This window comes from Ailuropoda melanoleuca, chromosome 6, assembly GCF_002007445.2.
Source record: "Ailuropoda melanoleuca isolate Jingjing chromosome 6, ASM200744v2, whole genome shotgun sequence".
Taxonomy (NCBI): Eukaryota; Metazoa; Chordata; class Mammalia; order Carnivora; family Ursidae; genus Ailuropoda; species Ailuropoda melanoleuca.
Window position 1 is genome coordinate 12,051,243 of NC_048223.1, and position 21,001 is coordinate 12,072,243.

The 21,001-nt window shown below is 34.1% G+C and overlaps 1 protein-coding gene across 6 annotated transcripts in view; it reads left to right on the forward strand.

Annotated features, from left to right (window-relative positions):
• Nucleotides 1–21,001, forward strand: part of STAG1 (stromal antigen 1) — a 414,808-nt gene that overhangs the window by 309,157 nt on the left and 84,650 nt on the right. For all 6 annotated transcript variants that reach the window (XM_011231800.3, XM_011231799.3, XM_034661958.1 and 3 more), the window contains 3 exons: nt 2,874–2,988; nt 10,221–10,338; nt 19,650–19,753. In XM_011231800.3, the coding sequence (XP_011230102.1) occupies nt 2,874–2,988; nt 10,221–10,338; nt 19,650–19,753 (337 nt within the window). The remainder of the gene's footprint in view (nt 1–2,873; nt 2,989–10,220; nt 10,339–19,649; nt 19,754–21,001) is intronic.

The following is a 21,001-nucleotide window of genomic DNA, read 5'->3' on the forward strand; positions in this document are numbered from 1 at the left end:
AAATCATTGCATTGGGCAACTGTTGTGCATGGGTAATTAACTTTGATAATGGCCCGGCCCTCCACCAGCATCTCAGTGCTGCAGCAACTGGCTTTACTTGGTGGTACCTCTCAGAGTGGGAAAAGTTGTTCCCATGTGAAAGATCTTTCTTTAAGACAGAAGCTGGTTACTAGTGCATGCTGGTAATAAAAGTAGGGAAGAAAGTCAAGATTTTCAGGCATGACTTTTAAAGTAATATATTGAATTTGCCACTGACTCCAACATCTATGGCTAATAGAATAGTGTTATTTCCATATTTATCTTGAGGTGTTGACTGTCACAAATATCAAGGGTGTATTGTAGTCTTAACTTTTCTTCCTTTTCCAGGACTGTTGCATTCTAGTTAGCCCCTATTCTCTACTTTTCAAAAAGCTTTGTGTTTTTAGAATTTATTGATTTTACAGTTTCAATGAAAAAATAGATTACAGAGGGTGGTTCTTTACAGAATAGAGGCCATAAACTGGCAGCACTTGGATCAGAAAGACCCTTGGGTATATCTTATTTTATCTGCATTGTATTTTTCTAAGTCTGAAATACTTGCTAAAAAGTTTAAAATTGGAATATTTTACATAAAAATCCACAAATATAAGCCTTTGTTATTTCTTTGTGAAAATGAAGCCAATTTCTAATCAAATGAAAAGTTCACTCCATAAGCTTGTTTTATGCCCTTGCCCTGGAGATACTCACAGTTGGAGAACTTTTGATTCCTAATGTCTTTGAGCATTCTCCCATCATTTAATATTGTGATCTTTTCAAATCTTAACAAGTAAGCTTTAGAGTAGCCTCAGGAGTTCTATGATTACGTTTATTTATTTTTTTTATAATAATTTTTTATTATGTTATGTTAGTCACCATACAGTATAGCTTTAGTTTTTGATGTAATATTCCACGATTCATTATTTGTGTATAACACCATGCAATATGTGCCCTCCTTAATACCCATCACCGGCCTATCCCAGTCCCCTCACCCCCCTCCCCCCTCCCCTCTGAAGCCCTCAGTTTGTTTCCCAGAGTCCACAGTCTGTCATGGTTCATTCCCCCTCCTGTTTACCCCCACTTCATTCTTCCCTTCTTTCTCCTACTGATCTTCCTGCTATTTCTTACGTTCCATAAATGAGTGAAACCATATGATAATTGTCTTTCTCTGCTTGACTTATTTCACTTAGCATAATCTCCTCCAGTCCCGTCCATGTTGCTGCAAATGTTGGGTAATCGTTCTTTCTGATGGCTGAGTAATATTCCATTGTATATATGGACCACATCTTCTTAATCCAGTCATCTGTTGAAGGGCATCTCGGCTCCTTCCACGATTTAGCTATTGTGGACAATGCTGCTATGAACATTAGGGTGCAAATGGCCCTTGTCTTCACTACGTCTGTAATTAAGTTTAAAAGGAAAACAGGCAACTTTGCATATACACACCTAGTCTGTTTTGTAATCTAATTTACAAGCTGTACACAAGCTTAACCACACATCCATAAAATAGTAAACATATCTGAAATGAGTATTTTAGTAGTCCTCAAAAATCTACAATTTAGTTTTAGAAAAATTAGGTTGATGCCTCCATATCTTACATTTATATACAGTAAATGTGATTATCCAGTTTTGTTCACTTCAGTTATAAAGGACTCTTGTTTTTTCCCATTTGTTCCTTCCTCTGAAAGCCATCCAAGTAAACAAAATTTTCTCTTAAACCAGCTGATAGCTATGCTGATGTTGCTTCAAATAATGCTCTAATCTTCTCCCCTTACTGTATAGTTTCCCCTGCCCCCAAAATACTCAACTTCTCTGTATTCATTTTCTGCTTGAGATTGACTTATTTTTATGTCACATGAAATTATTCCTTCTTTATTCAGTTATTTAGCCTCTCTTCTGAAGGGCCTACTGTAATATCCATATCTAAAGCAGCACACACTATATCCCTATTCCTACTTCTTTGTTTTTCCTTACAACACCTGAGATAGTATATATTTATCTATTTATTTCTGTCCGTTAGAGTGAGAGCTCAATGAGAATAGGTATTTTGTCTTTGTTTACTGTTATATCCCATTTACCTAGAGCAATACCCGGGAATAAGGCACCTTAAAATTTTTTAGAATAAATCTTCTAAGCAAATTAAAATTTTCAAGTCATGTCTTTGTCATATTTTAGAAGTTTTGTCACTAAGTGATTTTTAAAAATTTAATGTTTATATCATTTTATTCTGTACTGGTTAATGAGTACTGTTTTTAGATAACCAGCTGAAAATGATAGAAGTAATCATTAAAAGTGTGAATTTTTATAATTTTTAAAAAGATTTTATTTATTTGAGGGGGGGTGGGGCAGAGGGAGAGGGAGAAGCAGACTCCCTGCTGAGCAGGGTGCCCAACATGGGGCTTGATCCCTGGACTCCAGGATCATGACCTGAGCCAAAGGCAGACACTTAACTGACCGAGCCACCCAGGTGCCCCAATTTCTTTAATTGTTGATAGAACATATGGTTAAAGTCTTTAATTACCTGACTGAAATTAATATTTAAGAAGATAGAACTCTAAAAGATTATGTATTCTAGTATCATATAGGATAAAAAGTTAATATTTTTCGTAAATATTTGAACATTGAGTAGTCAAAAAGCTTCCTTTTACATTGTGTGTGTGATTGAATTGTACAAAATTGTTTAGATCTAACCATTTTTTAACCTATAAAAACATCAGTTACATGGTTTGAAATAAAACAGTAACCTGATATCTGATATTGTTTTTTTAAACACTATAATAATTTTTACAGTGAAAGAAAAGACTAAAATTCATATCCATGCAAATTCATAATGCTCTGGTTTTGTTACTTATTTCTAGGCTATTTAGCAGACATGATCCACAAGCAGAAGAAGCATTAGCAAAGAGGAGAGGAAGGAACAGTCCAAATGGGAACCTCATTAGGATGCTGGTTCTTTTCTTTCTCGAAAGTGAGGTAAATTTTAACATAACTCTTTATTTTATTTTTTTGATTTAGATTACATTTTAAATAAAATCATTTAATTCATTGTAATTAATTGGGATTTTTCAATCCTATGAGAATAAGTCTGTTTCTTAACAAAATTGCTTGCATGGATTGTCTGATTATTGAATCTGTGTTCTGCCTTTTGTTGGGAGTATATATGCAGTTGTGGGTCAACACTGAGTAAATGTAGGCTAGCAGTTTTTAAACTTTATGGTATCGTAGTACTACATAATTGTTTGTTGTTGCTTTTTTTTCCTGGAATTTTTGTCTGTAGCTTTTAAATTCTATAAAGACCTTGTGAAAGTTGTCAAGGTGTTAAAACCGTTAGTTCTAACTTGTTTGAAAATTACATTTTTAAGGAGAAATAAAATATGAATTTAAATATTTTAATTAGTCGATGAAAAATCTCCATTAGCAGTATTTCCATGTGATATTTTGATGTCAGTTATCATTTAAATAATTTTGTAATTAACATTCATAATACAGTATCTATCAGAATCTGCTTGCACAAGTGAACTTTTGTTTTCCCCGACAAAATCTAGGGACCTTGGACCCTGAATTTTACCTAGAAAAAGATTTTTGATTTGTGTTGGAATGTCCAGGAAAGTGAGAAACTTCAAAAGATTCTGAGTGCTCAAATTTGAAAGTCCTGGAGAAACTCTGTAGGAATGAGAAGTAGACAAACAGGCAGCCTATATGGAAATTGAGATCAGAGAATTAGGAACTGTGTCAGTAGAATGAGTAGAGGTAGGACAAAGCATGGCAGAAGAGTTACTAATATTTTTTTAAGCAAATTGGGAAGAACAGAGAATGAATAAAGTCAGAAACAGAACCATCTGGGGAGTTGCATTTGAGTAAAGGATGTGTTTAGAAACAGTGTTTTAAATATGTATACAGATTACATGGGGATCTTGTTAAATAACATGCCAGTTCTAATTCAGTAGGTGTAGGGTGTGGTCAGATGTGCTGCATTTCTAAATGTTCCTGGATGCATGTTTATGATATTTCTGTCTCTGGCTCAGGGACCAACCACACTTTATGTTTTGAGTGCTTAAAACATTATTTTCTTAAAAAGCAAGCGTGGCTATATTATGGAGTAAAATACAAAATGCTGTGAGGTTTAAGATAAAACACTAAATACTCAGTAAATCTCACACTTTGATAGGCCATTTCAAGTTATACCTTTAGCCCAGTTTTAAAGGAACAGGATTAAAAGTATTACGCAAAGTCAAGTCCTATATAAAAATGTAACTTAAATAGCAACAGTAGTTTCAAAAATTGATGGAGATGAGACATACAAATACTACTTAAACTATTTGTTGAAGAGCTTAAGGAATATGATGATCTAGACTAATTGAACTTGATTCTTCATTGAAGGAAAATTTTTTGGATCTCTGAAAGCCCAAAGACTTTTCTTTTTGATATATTAAAAAACCATAAATACTTAGTTTTACACAGTTTCATCTTTTAATTAAAGCAGCAATTTGTAATGTGTATTACCACTCTATTTTCAGGTGGTATTACTATATTCTTATGTTTGCTGCTGTGTTCTAAAGTGTTATAAGAACATTAAAATGTATTTCCCAGTTCTCCTCTATGGCATTCTTGTCAGCTGCAGAAGCAACTGCAAAGCATATTTAAAATGTTTTAGTTGATTCATGATAATATTACTCTTTATAGTGTCCTGTGTTTCACAAGAAACATTCTCTGTTACAATCTCTTTTCTTATCCTCTACAACTAGTCTGCACTGGGAGCTGAATGCTTATTAAAGCCATATTCTTATGGTGGGATTCTGATTGTGTTTTACTCTGAATTCCTTTTTATTTTTCTACAGCACATGTTAATTACTAATATTTTAGTAATAGACTCATAAAAAGTTGAATTGCAAGAGACCTTACAGGTCATAATATAGAACAGGTCCAGTTTACAGATGAATTACCTATCAATGGGATTAATTGAAGTGATAATCATCTTTCTTTGTTTTACTGGATTTTAAGAGTAACATTTTAGTAATAGAATTCTAAAATACTGAAGTAAAAGAGGTTGATAGTAGAGTAGTTTCCCTCTTTTATATATGAATTACATGTGAAATAATGGCAATTAAGAGATATATCTAAACCAGTTAATTTTCTTTTCTTTTTGTACCAAAAAGTGACATTTTAAAGCCATCACAACCTTTATAGCAGTCATTGATTCCAGTGCTAAAATACCTTGTGTATTTTAGTTGTGTGACATCTAAATGGTACTTGATGTGGGGAGTCCAGATTTCCCTATAGCTAATGTGACCATAGAACTTACCGTACAAACTGATGCTTTTCAGAGTGATAAATGATACTATTAAAATTATTCCAAAGCAATAAGCATAACCCAAAACATTGCTGATGATGTAGAAATATGGTCACCCTCCTTCTAGGCATATGAAATGATGAAGTTAATTATGACAGTCATATAAGATGGAAGATAATAGACGTATTATTGACATATCCAAGAAATCTCCCCATAATTGCTCATGAATGATAGTACATGAATAATAACTTTTTTTTCTCATTTGTTTTTATATGTTCTTCAAGATTCACCAATGACTGGCTCTATTTCAGCAGAGAATAAAACCCAGTATAAGAGTATTTAGAAATTTAAGCTTAGTAACTTGAGGTGATTATTTGCATTGTAAATGATTTTTCATAAAAAGAATCAAAGTAAGGTTCCATTATACAGTCAGCTCCATTAGTGTATGTAAGTGCTCAACAGAGAAGTCAGCAGGCAGAGAAAACAGGTAAAATATTATGAGTAACTTTGAAGCCAGTTAAAGATGAATCAGAATGTACCCAGAAAATTATAATTAAAGTCACCAGGAAAATGAGCTTAATTTGCCTTATATACCAGTTTAGGGGAGACCCTATAAAATAAATTGCACTTAGATATAGCAGAGTAAAATCCACCTAGATAATAAATATAATTTTATATGTAATTTTAATCTGTGTTTTATATAATTTGTAAAGAAATTTAAATGTAATTTTAATTATCTATTTTACTTACAGTGACTCTATTGAGTTACCTTTTTTTTCCATCTAATTCCTAAAGAATGCTTGCAGATACCTGATTTTCATGCTGTTGTTATAAAATTATGATAACAAAAACTGTTCTTAGAAAATTTATTTTTGTTTCATTTTTAGGGTTCCAGGTCCTTTTCAGGGCTTTCCTTTCTATAGCTTTATCTTTCACCAGCAATAGAAGGTCGTTGGTATAAAGTGTCTGGAAGACAATTATAACCTTTTATCCTTACTGGCCATATTAGAATTTTTTTTCCTCAAATATGGATTTACATGGTATTCTTATAGAGATTTGAGACTAGCAAGTTATGTGGTCATCACATTTGCCCCAAGATAGACTATATCATAAACATCAGTCAAGCTGATTTCTGACTGACCATGTTATAATGATTGTTATTGCTCATACTGGTGAATTTGAAACTCATAATCAGAAAATGGTCCAACACATTATCATGTCCTTCTGGTATACACATTGAGTTTGAAAAAACTGGTTACTAGTGTTAACAGAATGGATTCTACTAAGCCACCACCTTAACTAATCAAAAAGATGAGGAAATTGTCAAAGAAGTTAGCATCTACATTGAAAATATTGGCTATCACATACAAAAAAATTTCTGGAACAATGACAGCATGCCTGAGCTAAATTTTAATATGCCGTGGTTCAAGGCAGAGAAGTCATCTTTAAAAATGCCAATGATCATGGAATTATACTACTTAAAGCCTTGAATTGTGCCAACAATTCATTCACCTAAAAACCTCATGCTGAATAAGTCGAGATGAAAGAGAACTGTGAGGAATTTGTGGAAGCTATAAAGTAAGTGATTAATTCCATTAGAGTTAAATAACCCATAGTCCTATTCAAGGCAAAAAATAGTGGGGAAATTTTTGAGATTTTCTGGTAAAAATCTGAAATAAACCAAAGATCTGAGCAGCACAGACTGGTAAAAGGTTTAAGTTATAAGTAGTAATTAAGTGGCAGCCTTTAGCTGAGCTTATTCTTCCACTTAGAAACGTATTTGGGATGTGGACATTGGTCTAAGAAACAAAGGAGTTGATGAGTGCCCTAGACAATTTATGGCCACTAGGAGGGACGGGGAATTTTTGGCATTCAAAAGGCATTGCATACCTACGTGTTAGGGGAAAAGCCTGACTGATTATAGATTCCCTCTTTCCACTTCGTGCACAACCAAGGAACCCAGGATGTTGCAATCAGACTTAAGAAAGGGATTCTTGCGGGGCGCCTGGGTGGCACAGTCGTTAAGCGTCTGCCTTCGGCTCAGGGCGTGATCCCGGCGTTATGGGATCNTTCTTGCTACCAGTTTTCTTGAGCCTAGAATATCAACATTATATGAACTAGCAACCAAGAATCACTGAAATTTGAAACACAAAACCCAACATTAATGAAAAATTTTTATTAATTCCCCTGGATGTAAGAAGAAGCTATTATGAAAGAGGCGGGGCGTTCATAGAAATTAGAAGCATGATTTCCAAAATTTAGGAGTGAAGCAGATCATTAAATGGCCTGAGTGGACATAACCAAGGATTGGCTATAGATTAAACCAAGGGATTTTTCCAGAAGGTAGTACATAAGTAGTGTGAGACGGAAAGTAAAAGAAAGGAAGTACTGATTAAGTTTTATTATCTAGTAGGAGTTCTGAAAAGAGAACAGAGAATAGAGAGGAAGAACTAGTCAAAGGACACACAGTTAAAATGTTTTATTTGAGGATGTTTTCTAGCAAAATAAAAAATGGTTACAATAAAAGGAAAATAAGGAATATAAGTAACATGGGCAAGCAAATAAACCTGAAAAAACTTAAAACTAAGCCTACGTACTGTGACTGTGAAGCTTAAGGCAAATACCTAAAAATTATTAAGATGTAGGAGTGCAGTGTAAAATTAAATGACGTAAATAAATGTGTTAGGGACCTGAGTGATAGAAAAATATAAGTTAGAAAATAAACTGAAGAAAGCACAGACAAGACAAGAAAATGTCAGTAGATCATAAAGAATCAGAATCCAGGAATATTTCCAATATCAGTTACCCCAGTAGATGTATAAATGGATTAACATGCTTTATAAAAGGCAGATTGTCATTTAAGTTGAAATAAACAGATGAAAAATGTTTATAAAATACATCAGTCAAAACACAGGAAGTTTATACACAGAAAGTAAACAACCTGGATAAAGGCTACGTATAATTAACAAATGCTTACAGAAAGTTGAGGAGGCAATATCATATAAGACAGAACTGAGGACCAAAAATATTAAGAGAAACAGGGAGGGGATATTTTATATGTATAGAAGGGCTGATCCACCAGAAATATAATTGTGAACCTTTCTATACCTATTTTACAGACATACTTTACATGTACACAGAGTCAGGCATAAAAGCAGGTTTATTTAACATTTATCGTAGGGGTTTGTTTAATTGTGATGAAATAGACATGACAAAATCTGTTACTTTAACTGTTTTGAAGTATATAGTTCATTGCCATTAAATACAATCACATGGCCATGCAACTGTCAATGCCATCCATCTCTAGAACTTTTAAAAACCTTCCCAAACTGAAACTCTATACCCATTAAATAATAATTCCACTCCGGTATAGGTTTTAATAGCTGCAACTTTGAAACTATTTGTTTTTCTGTTTTCTGCTGCTAATTTTCATTTTTGAAACCAGGTTGTACACCATGTGTAGCTGTCATTGTTAGAATGATGTTAGTGAAGACCTAGGAGTAGTTAGTGTCCTAGGATATGTAAATATGGAAAGTTTGAATGTACCTTGCTATAAACCTTTGCCTGTGTTCTTTCTAAGTAGAGATGCTAATCGATATTATCTACTCTGGAGAAAATCATTGGAAAACTCTCTCTCTGTGTGTATATGTGTGTGTGTGTGTGGTTTTCTTGAGGCATTTGAAAGGCTACAGTGTAAGATTTGAAATGCAGTAGAAATGAAGTATAGAATAATTAAGGAGTGCAAATGAAGCAGAGCTTTAAATAGATAATCAAAATGCACATGAAAGAATTAATGATAGAGTTAGGAGTGAAGAAGAAAACCAACTTACTTACCAAATAATGCCAATCTATAAATAAATAACCAGTAGGTCTAGAAAGGAGACTTGCACACATTTTGGGCCACTATTCATGATGCGCAAAGCATTTTCTCTCACAAGTTACAAGCGCATATAACTGAAGTAAGAGTTGTATGAAGTAGTACTTAACTTTCTATGTGCTATATACTCTTTTCTGGTTTTTTTTTTTTAACTTTGGTCTCAATGCATTAAAATAGCAACTAAGAATGGTTTGAAATATATAGTTTGAATAGCACTGATATAGAAACTAGTTTATCTGGATGTCATGAGCCTCAAAGGTGGAAGAACTTTTATATAAGGGTGGAGAAGTTAGTTGTAGTAGCAGAAACTAGAACAGTGCCACCATCTCTACTTACCTTCTCCAAAGAGCTTTTTGAATAATATTCTTCCTGGACTAACGAGTGGTAGAGAGAGAGTTTGGTGTGAAGTGTTTGATGAGGAACATGAGAGTGTTATGTGGGAGCATGGGTTCCAAAGAAGTTGTCAAGAGTAATGAGCCCCAAAAAGGTGAGGGGTGGGGTGGGGTGGGATAGGGAATGCAATGAATTTAAATGGAGATGAGAATACAAAAGAGAAGAAATAGAGTAACTTAACATTTTGACCTTGACCAAGATGACAGAGATGTAAAGTAAGTAATATTGGTACCACATTTTCAAAGGAATTCTAGGAGAAAGGAATTGTTTTCCTTAAAAAAAAAAAAAAAAGCTAGTTATAGGAAAAAACAAGAATAATGAAAAGTGACCTTGATCCAATTTGTAATTTCATGAATTCTGTTAACTAGTTATACTCTCAGTTTCCTTATCTATAAATGATGTCATTGGACTGGGAGATCCTTAACCTTACAACTGCAAAAAAATAAAATAAATTTTTTATTAAGTCTACATATTGCATCTCCATTATTTACAATGACATACAAATATATTTATTGTTTTTGAAGTGGCTCCTGGAAATGTTGTGACCAAGCCATTTCAATTATGAAGAAAATGGCTTATTAAATTGAAATATTAGTGGTTTCTTCCATAAATATTCTTCAGTCATAATTGATTTGTTATTTTTAGTTACATGAACATGCAGCCTACTTGGTGGACAGTTTGTGGGAGAGCTCTCAAGAACTGTTGAAAGACTGGGAATGTATGACAGAGTTGCTTTTAGAAGAACCTGTTCAAGGAGAGGAAGGTACAGTATTTTGACAAGTTGATTTACATATTATTTTGGATTTCCTAAATAATCTAACATCCTGTATAGGTCACCTCTTAAAATTAAATATATGTAAATATGCTGTGTTTCTTTTTGCAAAGAGAACAATTTGTTTTCTGTAACAAGTAAGGATGTCTCTATAGTTTATAACATCTTCTAGATTGACTGCCATCATGCTGCATAAGTTTTTAAAAATCTGTATTGTACAATACTCCAAAAAGTTTTCTTTATGCTGATTTGAGATACAAAATACTGATGTACTTAATGTAAAAAATAATGTGCACCCAAAATTTTATTACACTTATGTGTGAGCTTGGAAAAGCCTCTGACACTCAAGGATTTAATTAGACCATTACCATCCCCTTTTGTTATGTTTCTTAATTATTAAAACCAGGAAATAAAAAATAAATTCATTTTCTGAGCTTCAAGATACAGAGAAATAATTGTTATATGATAATTTCTGAAGTATGTATCTTATTATATGTTATATAATAACATGAGCAGCAAAATCCATATATATATATTTAATAAAATGCTTATATCCTAATTCTAAAAGCTTATATGAAAATGAGCTCCTTAAAACTAGTAATGCTTTTTCCTAAATGGTTTGTTTTTCAAACTAACCTGTAGTAGTACTTTAAAGAACTGCTATTTCACATAATCCATACAATAGACCTGGAATATAGATACTTTGATGTAAGTGACAATTGTAAACTAAACCTGGACTTCAGAATCAAAAGAATACATCCACATTTTCAACTCTCTATCTTTTGTGACTAGTATCCTCATTTTTCTGATTCTTACCTTCCTACTATAGAGGTTATTTTCCTTACATATCTTATACAGTTTTATGAGAATTAAATAAGATAGTATACTGTTCATTCCCTCTTCTGTTTCCCCTACTTTTCTGTGTAATTCAACCCTCTGGAATATAAGAACAGAATGAGCCATCTCCTGCAGTAGACTTCCCAAACAGGTCACTATAGGAGAGAGATCATCCCCCAGTGTTCTTTCCATGCTAGTGATGCTAATTAGTATTATCTACTCTGGCTTTGACAAATTCAGTGAGAGAAACAACAGGTATGCATCATGCACAAATATACTCCAGTAAAGTGGCCCAAATTGCCTCTTTTATTTTTTATTTAATTTTTTTTACTCATTAATTCATTTTTTAAATTATTTTTTAATTAACATATAATGTATTGTTTGTTTCAGGGGTACAAGTCTGTGATTTATCAGTCTTACACAACACTCAGCACTCACCACCACATATACCCACCCCAGTGTCTATCACCCAGTCACCCCATCCCCCAACCCCCCCCTCCAGCAACCCTCAGTTTGTTTCCTAAGATTAACAGTCTCTTGCCGTCTGTCTCCCTCTCTGGTTTCATCTTGTTTCATTTTTTTTCCTCTTCCCCTGTAATCCTCTGCCTTGTTTCTTATCATATGATAATTGTTCTCTGATTGACTATTTCGCTTAGCATAATACCCTCTTGTTCCATCCACGTCATTGCAAATGGCAAGGTTTCATTTTTTTGATAGCTGCGTAATATTCTATTTGTGTGTGTGTGTGTGTGTGTGTGTGTGTGTGTGTGTGTGTATGTGTACCACATCTTCTTTATCCATTCATCTGTCGGTGGACATCTGGGTTCCTTCCATAGTTTGGCTATTGTGGACATTGCTGCTGTAAACATGGGGGTGCAGGTACCCCTTCAGATCACAACATTTGTGTCTTTGGGGTAAATATCCAGTAGTGCAATTGCAGGGTCATAGGGTAGCTCTGTTTTTCACTTTTTGAGAACTTCCATTCTGTTTTCCAGAGTGGCTACTCCAGCTTGCATTCCTACCAACAGTGTAAGAGGGTTCCCCTTTCTCTACATCCTCACTAACATCTGTCATTTCCTGACTTGTTAATTTTAGCCATTCTGACTGGTGTGAGGGTGGTATCTCATTGTGGTTTTGATTTGTATTTCCCTGATGCCAAGTAATGTTGAGCACTTTTTCATGTGTCTATTGGCCATTTGTATGTCTTCTTTGCAGAAATGTCTGTTCATGTCTTCTGCCCATTTCTTGATTGGATTATTTGTTCTTTGGGTGTTGAGTTGATAAATCCTTTATAGAATTTGGATACTGGCCCTTTATCTGATATGTCATTTGCAAATATCTTCTCCCATTATGTTGGTTATCTTTTGATTTTGTTGACTGTTTCCGTTGCTGTGCAAAAGCTTTTTATCTTAATGAAATAGTTTATTTTGCCTTGGTTTTCCTTGCCTTTGGAGACGTGCGTAGCAAAAAGTTGCTGCAGCTGAGGTTAAAGAGGTTGCTGCCTGTGTCCTCCTCTAGGATTTTGATGGATTCCTGTCTCACATTTAGGTCTTTCAATCATTTTGAGTCTATTTTTGTGTATGGTGTAAGGAAATAGTCCAGTTTCATTTTTCTGCATGTGGCTGTCCAGTTTTTCCAACACCATTTTTTGAAGAGACGGTCTTTTTTCCATTGGATATGCTTTCCTGCTTTGTGGAAGATTAGTTGACCATAGAGTTGAGGGTCCATTTCTGGGTTCTCTGTTCTGTTCCATTGATCTGTGTGTCTCTTTTTGTGCTAGTACCATACTGTCTTGATGATTACAGCTTTTGTAATATGGCTTGAAGTCTGGAATTGTGAGGCCACCATCTTTGGCTTTCCTTTTCAACATTCTTTAGCTATTGGGGGTCGTTTATGGTTCCATACAAATTTTAGGATTATTCCAGTTCTGTGAAAAAGTGAATCGTGTTTTTGATAGGGATTGCCTAGAGCAATGTAAATTGCTCTAGGTAGCGTAGACATTTTCACAGTATTTGTTCTTCCAATCCATGAGCATGGAATGTTTTTCCATTTCTCTGTGTCTTCCTCAATTTCTTTACGTGAGTATTCTATAGTATTCTGAGTACAGATCCTTTGCGTCTTTGGTTAGATTTATTCCTAGGTATCTTATGGTTTTGGGTGCAATTGTAAGTGGAATCAACTCCTTAATTTCTCTATCTTCTGTCTCATTGTTGGTGTATAGAAATGCAACTGATTTCTGTGCATTGATTTTATATCCTGCCACTTTACTGAATTTCTGTATGAGTTCTAACAATTTTGGGTTGGAGTCTTTTGGGTTTTCCACATAAAGTATCATGTCATCTGCAGAGTGAGAGTTTGACCATATTGCCTCTTTTAAACTCAGAGTATTTGCCTCATAACCTCATTCTCAATCTGTAACACAGATCTTTCCCCAAGTTTTCCCAGACCATCTCTTAAGGTAGAGGTTATTATAGTATTTTCGACCCCACTTTATCATTTGCTTTATTTGCATGTGTTTTTTTCCCCTAGATATCCTTGGTAAGAAGATGGCTCTATTACTAAGTTGATGGGGCCTTCTGCTCACTAGGTCAAACTCTCAACATTACTCCAAATCTCTTTCACTTTTGTGATCACAGGAATATGAACATACATTCTACGTTTTCTCCCTCTTTTACTTATACATGTTCACAGCTAAGTTCACTGACTTTATGCATTTTCTAATGAATTTTAATATTTTCAATTTCAATAAAATCAATTCCCCTTCTAATCACTACAGCCCAGTCATAGGGCTGACTTGAGCAAAGTGTATGGGATAGTATTTAGTAGTATATTCCATTCATTTTTTTACCCTTGACTGTCACCATTGAATCAGTGTATTATCAGAGCGGGTTAGAGGTTGTTGTCATGATTCCATGCCATTTTTCTTTTTGTCATCCCATGCTCTACAAGGTTATTTCCAATGAGAAGAAGGGAGGCAGGGGATATAAATTAAGGGAAGAGCTAAAGTGCTATGCTTTGGTATTGTTAATTTTTTACTCATTTAAATAAGATGTGTCAGTGAGTAGATAGTCTGTCAGTTGTCATTGTGTTTTGCATGAATTTACCTTGTTGAAATAACTATGTACTATTAGGTGTTTTGTTATTATTTGAATTTAGTTGACACTGGGTTTAACTTCAGTTAAGAAGTTAGTTTGGTTTGGCTTGGTTGAGTTGGTTTGATTTTAGTTAGAAAAGTTAGTTATAAAATGGGAAAAAGTTCTTAAGTGAACCACAGTTTAGGGTATGATTGAATCTGGGAAAGCAAGGCTGAGGAAATTATGAATAACAAGTACAGAACTGTATCTATATTGTGACTCAACTTTTTTCACACATTTATTCATATGGGTGCTATGCTGCGTATTAGCTCTGGCATGGAATGGCATCCAAAGCAATTTTCTGTGCTATTATTTTACTGTATTTTATGGTAACAAAATGCCACCAATAAGTTATTTATTTTTGAGACTGGTCAGAAATTAAGTTATATTTTATGTAGGTGGAGTATAAAAGATATTCCAGTGGATGAAAGTTTAGTTAGCAGTTGGAAACAGGCCTAAAGTTTGGGGAAACGCATTGTCAAAGACTTACCAATAGCAACTTAAATCACAGCCTAAAGTCTGTTTCACAATGTTTTTAAGGGACAGAGTTCTGTTGTCGGTGGTGGTGGTGGTGGTGATTATATGTGTTCTATATCAAAATCAAATTACTGGGTACATTTCTAGTATAATATGAGGTCCTCAGTAATAGGTAACCAGGTAAGAAGACCCTAAGTAAGTTATTTAACTATGTGGGTCTCTCAGCTTCTTCATCTATAAAAAAGAAAATCCCCCAAATTTAGTGTAGATAATCTTCTGTGGTCATTTCTATTGGTAGAATTCAGTGATCCATGTACTGAATAAAGTAAATGTGGATAAATGAAATTCTTCAAGGAATCATTAATTTATTTATAATTTAAAAATATTTATTGGTCACCTTCTATATGCTAACTATTCACACTAAGCACCCAGGGTACAGTCCTAAACAAGGTCAGCTCACTGCCCATATGAAGTTTACATTCTCATGGGGAAGGCAGATCAAAACCAAGTAAACAGAATAATTTCAAGGGTTAATAAGTGTCATGGATGATAATAAGGAGGGGTCTGTCTTTCGATTGAATCCTTACAGAAAGATTTTTCTGAGGAAGTCACCTGTGAACCCAAAATCTGAAGGATGAAGGAGCTAGCCATGGGAAGTGTCAAAAGAGAGCCATCTGGGTAGTGTAGAGAGCAGTTGCAAAGATCTGAAGCATGAATGATATTGTTATGTTCCAGGAGCTGCAGTAGCTAGAGTGCAGTGAACCAGTGGCACGAGATGAGATAGAGGCAGAAGCCAGATAATGTAGATCATTTTGGTTTGTAAGTAGATTTATTTAGTTCATTCTAAGTAGTAGGGGAGGATTTTAAACAGGGGAGTGATATGATCCAATTCATATTTTAGGAAAAGTGCTCTTTGTAAACATGGCTTGGGATAGGCAGAAGACCAGTTAGATGTGGCAATGGTCTGTATGGGAAATGACAATAAAAATATGGAAGAGGAAGATGGATTATAAAGAAAGAGCTCATAGCCAAGTTTTAAAGATTATGGATAGGAGACAAAGGCAGGAAAAACAAGAGAGAGTAAGAGCCTCTAGCAAGCTGTATAAAAAAGATGATAAGAGATAATTATACCCTATAGAAGCTCAGTAAAGAGGATGTTCAAGAGATCTATGGCTAATAATACCACATACTGCAGAGAAGAAGAAGGGCTATGCAAAGACTATTAGCTTTAGTGATGATTTAGGTTGATGGTGATTTTTAAGCATTTCTTTTCATTGGTAGGCAAAGAGAGAGGCCACAGTTCAAGGTGATGTGAATAAAATCAATAGTGAGGAAATGGAGATGATGTGCAAAGAGGTTCCTGAAGGTTTAGAAACTGTGGCTGTTTGGCTCTTTTCTGTGGCTTACGGCTTGTTTTACTTTTGGTATTATTACTTGGTTTTGCTGTCATATCTCAAAGGGAATTTCAATTAAATTTCAACTGTTTTGAGTTCATGTCTGCATAGATGCTTCAGAATTATAAAATAACAAAGTTAATGGCATTGGACACTGTATAAGATTTGGTTATTTCTCAACACTAAGAGGGATTTTAGAGTGGGGGAGTGTTTCCGTACTTGATAAGTTCTCTCTTCTCACTTTCTGTAGAACGAGATTTTCTTCATAAATAAAAGAAAATGCGTTTAGTTAATAGACAAACTTGTCATTCCTTTATCTGCAGCCAAATGTGAAAAATTATGAAATTCTAGAATCATAAAAATAGAAACTTAGTTGTTTTATTGAGTGGGAAGCTTTTTCCTACTATTAGGCTTTGGATCGAGGAGTGTAAATGGAAAAGCTGAAAAGCTGTTTCATGTGACTTTCCTAAGACAGGCTGACGTTCATGTGTTTTTCTTAAGACAATCAAAATGTTAAAACCAAAGAAATGATTGAATTAAGATGAACATATGTACTCTTATACAAGATGATTTTAGAATAAAAAGGACAAGATTTTATTATATCTTTGTCTTTTCGTTGCTGTTGCCCAATTTAAAAAAAAAATAATACAAACTTCTGAAGCTTAATCTCTTTAATTTATACTTAAGTCTGTCTCTATCATCCCATCTATTGGCCTTTAACATAGATAAGTATACAGAGAAAGGGAGAGAGACAGAGACAGATAGAATTAAGCTATTCAAATTGGTGCTAAAAATATATCTTTAAAAATATATAGGAATGAATTCAACAAGGAAAGTACAAAACAGTGTGAAGAAAACTGTAACGTTTTCTTAAATGACATCAGATAAGATCTCTATAATAAAGGTCTATCTTATGTTCCTGGCTGAAAATGTTACTAAAATGTTGGTTCTTCCCATGTAATGAATGAATAACTTTTTAAAAATACCAGTTTGAGGGGCATCTGGGTGGCTCAGTCAGTTAAGCATCTGACTCTTGATTTCCACTCAGGTCATGATCTCAGGATTGTGAGATCAACCCCACATCAGGCTCGGTGCTGGGCATGGAGCCTGCTTAAGATTCTCTCTCTCCCTCTCCCTCTGACCCTCCACCCCCCTCGTGTGTACTCTTTCTCTCTGTCTCTCTCAAAAAAATCAAGTAAGCAAAATAAAATGAAAATAAGTAAAATACCAGTTCGAATCCAGTGGATTTGAGAGAGTTCTGGGAGGTGAGAGGAGAGGAAGAACTAAGCAAAATGATTTCAAAGTTTATATAGAATTTTTTTCCTTCTGTTTAAAAGGCAGTATAGCATAGTGCTTAAGAGAACAGACTCTGGATCAGACTACCTGAGTTCACTTCTTGACTTCAGCATTAGCTGAGTACTTTGAAAGTTACTCAACCTCTCTGTGGCTCATTTTCCCTATCTATAAAGTGTGAAGATATTAGCTCCTATATCATGAAATTGTTTTGAGGATAAAACAAGTTAATACATATAAATCACAGTAGTACCTGACATATAAAAAATGATTAGTTGTTTGCTATTAGCATTATAGAAATTAGAAAATATTTAGAAAAAGGACTAGGTAAAGGAATCTTGTTCAACTCAATGTTCAAATTAATTGAATTAAATTATATATTAAAGTACATTATAACATATTTTAAAGCAGCTATCATCAAAGCAGTATGGCATTATAATAGGAACAGACATATAGAGAAGTGAAACTAAATAAAGAATCCTATATATGAGAGCCTAAAACATTTTTAAATGTTTAAACGTGGCATTTAAATTCAGCAGGGAAAACTGGTTTACTTAACAACGTTCAAGGCCTAATTGACTGTTCATTTGGTAGGAGTAAATAGGCCCATACTTCATGCTATCAGCAGAAATAAACTCTAGACAGATTAAAGATGTAAAAGCTGAAGAGAGTGAATAAAATGAATCAGAAAATGTAGGGGCGCCTGGGTGGCACAGCGGTTAAGCGTCTGCCTTCGGCTCAGGGCGTGATCCCGGCGTTATGGGTTCAAGCCCCACATCAGGCTCCTCTGCTATGAGCCTGCTTCTTCCTCTCCCACTCCCCCTGCTTGTGTTCCCTCTCTCGCTAGCTGTCTCTATCTCTGTCAAATAAATAAAATCTTTAAAAAAAAAAAAAAGAAAATATTTCTATAATCTCTAGGATAAGGAGATCTTTGAAAGCAATACAAGAAACCCAGAAGCTTTTTTGTATCTATATGAGATGAGGGATATTTAACTTTATGATAATCATTTCACAGTATATATGTCAGATCATTATACTGTATAACTTAAACTTGTACAGCGTTATATGTCAATTGTATCTCATTAAAATTGGAAAGAAAAAAAAAGTCAGAAGCCATAAAAGAAATCAGTACAGATGTGACTTTGTAAAAATTAACGATTTCCATTAAAAAGAATTTCTGACGAAAGATACCAGGAGGAGTCTAACATCAAAAGGACAAACTGAGAAAATATCTGCCTCATTCAAAAGACAGAGTTAATATTTCTTATATACAGGAGTTCAAGAAAGGTGATAACAGTGGAAAAAATGGGCAAAGAATAAACAGACAAATCTCAGGAAATAATTCTAAGCCAATAAACAAGAAAATACATTTCACTAAGGAAGAAGCAAAATAACAGTGAAATACCATTTTCCAGTCACCAAATTGGCAAATATTGAAAGAATTTATGAATCTATGCTAGCCAGGGATACGAGGAACCAAACATAATCATTGCAGTTGGAGGTTTGGATTGCAATAAATAAGCTTATATTTATCAGTATCAGGATTTTAACCTTTGACCCATTACTCTCTTGGGAATTTGTTCTACAGAAATATAAGTATCAGTACATAAATATATATGTGTTAATGATATTTATTACTGCATTGCTTATAGTAACAAAAATTTGGAAGCAATTTGAGTTAACAGTAGGGATTTGACTAAATTTTGGAATACTCATTATGTAATAACTTGTAATTATTTAAGAAAATTATTCATATGTATATGTAGTGACTTGAAAGATAATCAAAATATTGTTACTTTTTAAAAATATGTACAGTACTTTTTTTATTTAAAAAAAGATACCCAATTTTATGAGCTTTAAAATGATCTGAAAGGAAATACAGTAAAATTTTGTCATTGCCTAATTCAGAAATATGGTCCTAGAAGAGATTAGGTATTAGAAGAAACCAGAGTGTATTCTCTTTCTCTTTCTATATCTCTTTCTTGTTTGACTTATGATAAGCACATATTACTTCATAAAAAAAGAGAGAGAAAATACAGAGCTTAACTTCAGTCTTTAAAATAACCAGTAATAGAGTATGTTTGCAGTTTTTTATAATTGTGTTTTCTTTAATACATGGTTATTGTAAAACTATCTACTCATTCTCATGCATTTTGTTTCACTTTAGCAATGTCTGACCGTCAAGAGAGTGCTCTTATAGAACTAATGGTTTGTACAATTCGTCAAGCTGCTGAGGCACATCCTCCAGTGGGAAGGGGTACTGGCAAGAGAGTAAGTTATATTAGTGAGAAATCTACAGAAAGACTTTTAATGTGTTTAACTATCTTAAATATCTGAAAATTTTAGTGGTATGTTTATCCATAAAAACATGGTATTTTTGTAAATGATACATGCTGTGGTGATTTGTCTTTATATTGTATCTACTAATAACACTTAGGTTTCAAAAATAGATTCTTTTCTTCCATGTTCCCAAAGCACCTGTACCTGCTTCTGATCTAGTACTTCAATAATTTTCATATTCATATCTTTTAAAAACACAGAAAGCTCTGAAAGCAAATGCCTGTTTTTCCTCCTCCATTTAGCAATTGTTTAATCTTTGGATAGTTGACTGTTTTCTTTCTGTGTTAATTCCCTTATTTGTAATATGGGGCTAATACAAGTTTTAGTGGTATTAAGATGAATTGAGATAATCACTGATAGAAAGACCAGCTCTGGTGGTATGCAGAGGTAGGTAATTCTTCTCTGCACCCCAAAAAGAGGTATAAAGCTGCAGAATTTGTCCAAAAACCTAATCAGAGGGTTCTGGGAATTCACCAAAGATAAAAGACAAATTGAGAAGCATTTATTTTTGAAAAACTACCAAAACTTCAGGTAAAAGCAGCAGGAGTCTGCTGCCGTTTTGCCTGGCATTATAATTCACATACACCCACCCACGAACTTGATGTAGCTTTACCAGAGTGGTACATCTGTAAAAACCAGCAGCTTTACTCTCAGAGGGCACAGACTCATGGTAGAGCTTTGTGAACCAGAAATGGCAAACATGATAGAAACAAGCAAGGAAAAACCCACAGTTGTGATGGTCAGAGGTTGTGGTCCCAGATGGGAAGAACAGTTGACCGACCAAGAATCTAATTGAAAGATCCTGGAAATGAGAAAGCCATAAAAAGAATTAGATGAACTCTCCATACATCACTGGCTGACTGAGAAGCCGGAGATAACCCAATGAAAAATAAAAGTCAAAGCAAACTTAAGAACTGGCTGGACTTCGTTTTTTCTTTTTCTTTTTTATATTTTCATTTTTTATTTTAATTCTAGTATAGTTAACATATACAGTGTTGTATTAGTTTCATATATACCATATAGTGATTGGATAATTCTGTACATTACTCAATGCTCATCATGATAAGTGTATTCTTAATCCCTTCACCTACTTTATCCATCCGCCACCCACCTCCCCTCTGGAAACCATCAGTTTGTTCTCTATAGTTAAGAGTCTCTTTCTTGGTTTGTGTGTGTCTT